Source organism: Buceros rhinoceros, unplaced genomic scaffold, assembly GCF_000710305.1.
Source record: "Buceros rhinoceros silvestris isolate BGI_N320 unplaced genomic scaffold, ASM71030v1 scaffold19534, whole genome shotgun sequence".
NCBI lineage: Eukaryota > Metazoa > Chordata > Aves > Bucerotiformes > Bucerotidae > Buceros > Buceros rhinoceros.
In genome coordinates, this window is record NW_010407954.1 from 13,342 (window position 1) to 17,016 (window position 3,675).

The window sequence follows — 3,675 nt, forward strand, 5'->3', positions numbered from 1 at the left end:
GACGGGGCGGTTGGGCTGGCTGCTGGCAGCGGCCCACAGCAGTGGCTACCGTTAGCACCCTTTCAGTTCTCGCCTCGGAGGGTGTGAGTGGGTTAGTTCTCCACAGAGATCTGCACGGTGCATGAATTATTCACTCGGCTTATTTTACTTTCCCAGAGGAACTGACGATGCTCCAGCCCTGAGCAGAGAAGCCGTTACAGCTGTCAGTCCCCACTTCAGAGAGCGACACGGAGCCTGGCTGGGCGCAGCCACAGGGACCTTCCTCAGTGCCTGCAAGACACGTCTGGTATCTCCAGCTCAGCCTCTGACTTGGCTTGGGGGAGTCAAAGAGGCAGTAGGGAGTGGCTCAGGTTGAAGAATGAAAGCTGTAGAGAGGAAGGAGATAGCAACCCCCTTTCCCCCTGCCCCCAAAGGGGAAAAAATAAAGAAGCAGCTGCTTTGTACCATGTCTGGGACTGGAGGGGTCCATCCTGGTTCCTGTCTTCTGCTTTTGAGCTGTGCAGACAATTGTCCTCCAGCCATGCCCCACACGCTCCCATCGAGCAGTGACATTGCCAGCTACCTCTATGCTGCCCACCCAGAACCAGTGAGACGCGCCGTGCTCCTGGGGAGCCGCGCTGGTTTTAAGGCAGAATTCTATATATTCTCTATAGAATCAACAGGGGTTTGTACCCACCAGATGCAGAATCACCCGTGGAAGGTCCCTGTCCCTTACCTTCCAGCAGGGCCACGTGCAGCTCAGCTTTCTGCTGATCGTACGCAAGAGAATAGCGCAGCTCGGGGGCCTGGTTGCAGCTGGCTGCGCTCTCGGGGTTCAGGTGCTCCGTGACACACACGTCCTTTACCACACCTGGAACTGAAATAACCCCTTTAGCAAGCAGGTCTTCACCTTCCAAGGAGAACCAACCCACCCTGTAGTGACTCAACTTCTCTAAAGGTCTTACTGTATCCTGTATGTTCCTTCTTCCTCCACCATCATCCCTTCTTTTCACTCTTTTCTCACCCTTCCAGCTCTCCCTACAGCTTTTGGACAAGCCTTCTGCTCTCTACTGCCTTGTGCTCTGAAATGGTTCACACAGGCACTTCCACCTTGCCCCTAGGCCAAGGTGTCTACGCTACCTTCATCACTTATGTTGCTTTGGATTGTTTTTAACTCACATTGGTGAGTTAATCTCGTGTTCTTTGGAATGAGAACTCGACTCTACTTTGCAGCTGCCATGCAGCTCTGCGTTAGTTCAGGCCTCTTTGAACATTCTTTGATTTTAACAACACAGTCTTTGTCACGCAGAAGATATCTGTTTCCACAGCACTTGACCAGGTGGAAGACAGGTAATGAGCTCAGGGAGCTGTGAGGCAGTTTCTCCACGTGAGATTTTGAAATTGAGTACGTGTTTCATACTGCAATGAAGCACAGCTCTGTCATCAAACCCTGCTAACTGCAAGGACAGTTCTGATTCACACAGAAAACAAGAGCGGGACCAGCCCTCCTAAAAATGTCAGCCGCAGTCTGGACCCCACCTTTTGGTGGCACCAAAAGGGGAACAGAACAATTCTTGGTTTATTTCAGCAGTGCTTGAGCACAGCAGGAAGCAAACTTGCTCCTGCCGTTAGCAGTGCAGAGGGACCCTTACACCAACACTCATATAAAGCCTTACCCCACTCGCGGCACTGCCCTTCAGCCTCTCCACCCTGTAATCTTCTCCCTGACACCTAAGGACGTGGCTCAGACAGTCTCTTCCTCCAATGCAGCTGCTTCTCATGGCACTTTCTTTTCCATTCTCACAAGTCTCAGGGTGGAGGGATGAATGCAGCAATCATCCTCCCAGAAGGACAAAAATATAATCTCAAGCCATTTTAAGAATCTAAAAATAGTTTTCTTAAAAAAAAAAAGATAAAAAATGCCATCATGACAGATGGGTCTCTGGCAAAGCTTTCGGGAGGTTTTATTAACCATGAGACAGCTGTGAAGGTAAAAATCAGTGTGGAAGCAACCCAGACATGCTGCCAGATGCGTATAGCGAACATCGCATTTTCTCTCAGGCACCAGCAATCGTATGTCCAGGCTCTGGCACGTGACCCTTTGGGCTGGCTGGAAAACAAGAATTCTGCTTGGCAAAACTGTCTGAGGCGTCAGCCCTCGGCGTCACTGCATGTTACATGTCAAGACCATCTCACCCAACCGGGGGAGGGGGAAAGCAGCAGAGAAAGCACAGCAGCAGGCTGAAGCCCTGCTGCCGGTGCCCCTGCCCAGAATAGCAGCTGGACAGACAGCGTTTGTCCCGGAGGAGATACTCTGCCTACTTTGGGCCAGATATTTCACCCATACTCTGGCAACTGCACTTGGTAAAACTACCTAAACACATGTTTTTCCACAAAACATCTGCTGCCAGCCAGATTCTCCAACACAAAAGATGTTTAGGTAAAAAAATTTACAGCCAGACACAACTACAGCTTCGTTATATGAATGTCCTGACGAGCTCCATGACTATTTTCTATTAAACATGTGCTTTGAAGACAGAACTCACTTACAGCGTCCACGATAAGAGGAAGGAAAGCTCCCCATGTCTTCATTCCCACATTTATTTCTCTAACTACACCCACAGTGTGCTCACAAGTATTGCAGATCTACACCCAGAAAAGCCACTGTTGGTCTGTAGACCCAACACTCCTACCGTTTTGAGGGAGAACAAACAGCTCCTCGTTGACCTGTATCTTCATCCTGGTCTCATCCAAACCAGTATGTTTTCCAGCAGCTCCTTCCTCAGTTGTCTTCAGGGAGTACTGCGTGTAGTTAACAACTTCAGGTGAAGTTACTACTGGTTTGGGGCCATAAATGTTGGGAAACTTCAGGAGTGCTCGAGGCTGCACTGGCTCTGCAGTTTTCTTAACGTTGAACTGAAAATTAAAACCTCGTTTATTACTTTGCGCTGATTAGACTAATTCTTCTGATTTTCTCAGTGTTAAATTGAGCTGAGACAAAAGGAGGAAGGACGGCGCCTCTGGTCGTTCCCACTGCCATTGGTTTTTGGGTTCTAGAGACCGCCCGTTTGCCAAAGCTGAAACCCTTCTGCTTGGTGGATTTCTTTCCAGATTTACTCCTCTACAGATGTCTGCTTGCAACAGGAAAAAGAAAAGTTCTTATTGTTTGATTATTTCTCTGTTCCTGTACCAGTTAATCCTTCTTTCATGGGTCTGTGGTTTTTTTTAGCACAGAATCAACTCTGAAGTTCATTTTGCTATGATTGAGGTATGGTATTTTTTACCCTGACTTTTGAAGCCTAACCCAAGATCCAGAGGCTACAGCCACACGCAGATTTCAGAGCATTTTACGTGAGTACACAGAAAGCATTAGAAAGGCAAAGGCATGGATCACACAGTCACCTGGAGCAAATACGACCATGTGTAATAAGGAAAAGGAGAACTGGTCGAACACATGAGCCCTGCAATGGCATACCAAGAGTAGTTGATGCAGGGGTCATCTCGGCCTCTTGGACTATCTCTTGGATCTGAGGACCAGAGCTCCACCTGACCTCTTTGTTATACTGGGATTTACATTTAGATTCATGTCTCAGTTTGTTTTAACATTCCAATTCTGTGCTGAATCGTGAACGTGGAATGAGCAGAAGAACCTGAGAGACAGCATAATGCTCAGGCAGCCCAAGCAGAGGTTGTCCC

The 3,675-nt window shown here is 48.5% G+C and overlaps 1 protein-coding gene across 1 annotated transcript in view; it reads right to left on the reverse strand.

Moving 5' to 3' along the window:
- The window catches only part of SYT13 (synaptotagmin XIII), a gene marked incomplete at its 5' end in the record, with an annotated part of 8,054 nt that extends 5,159 nt beyond the window's left edge, over nt 1–2,895 (reverse strand). The window contains 2 exons of the mRNA XM_010134712.1: nt 716–850; nt 2,673–2,895. Of these exons, the coding sequence (XP_010133014.1) occupies nt 716–850; nt 2,673–2,895 (358 nt within the window). The remainder of the gene's footprint in view (nt 1–715; nt 851–2,672) is intronic.
- Nucleotides 2,896–3,675: the final 780 nt, after the last annotated feature.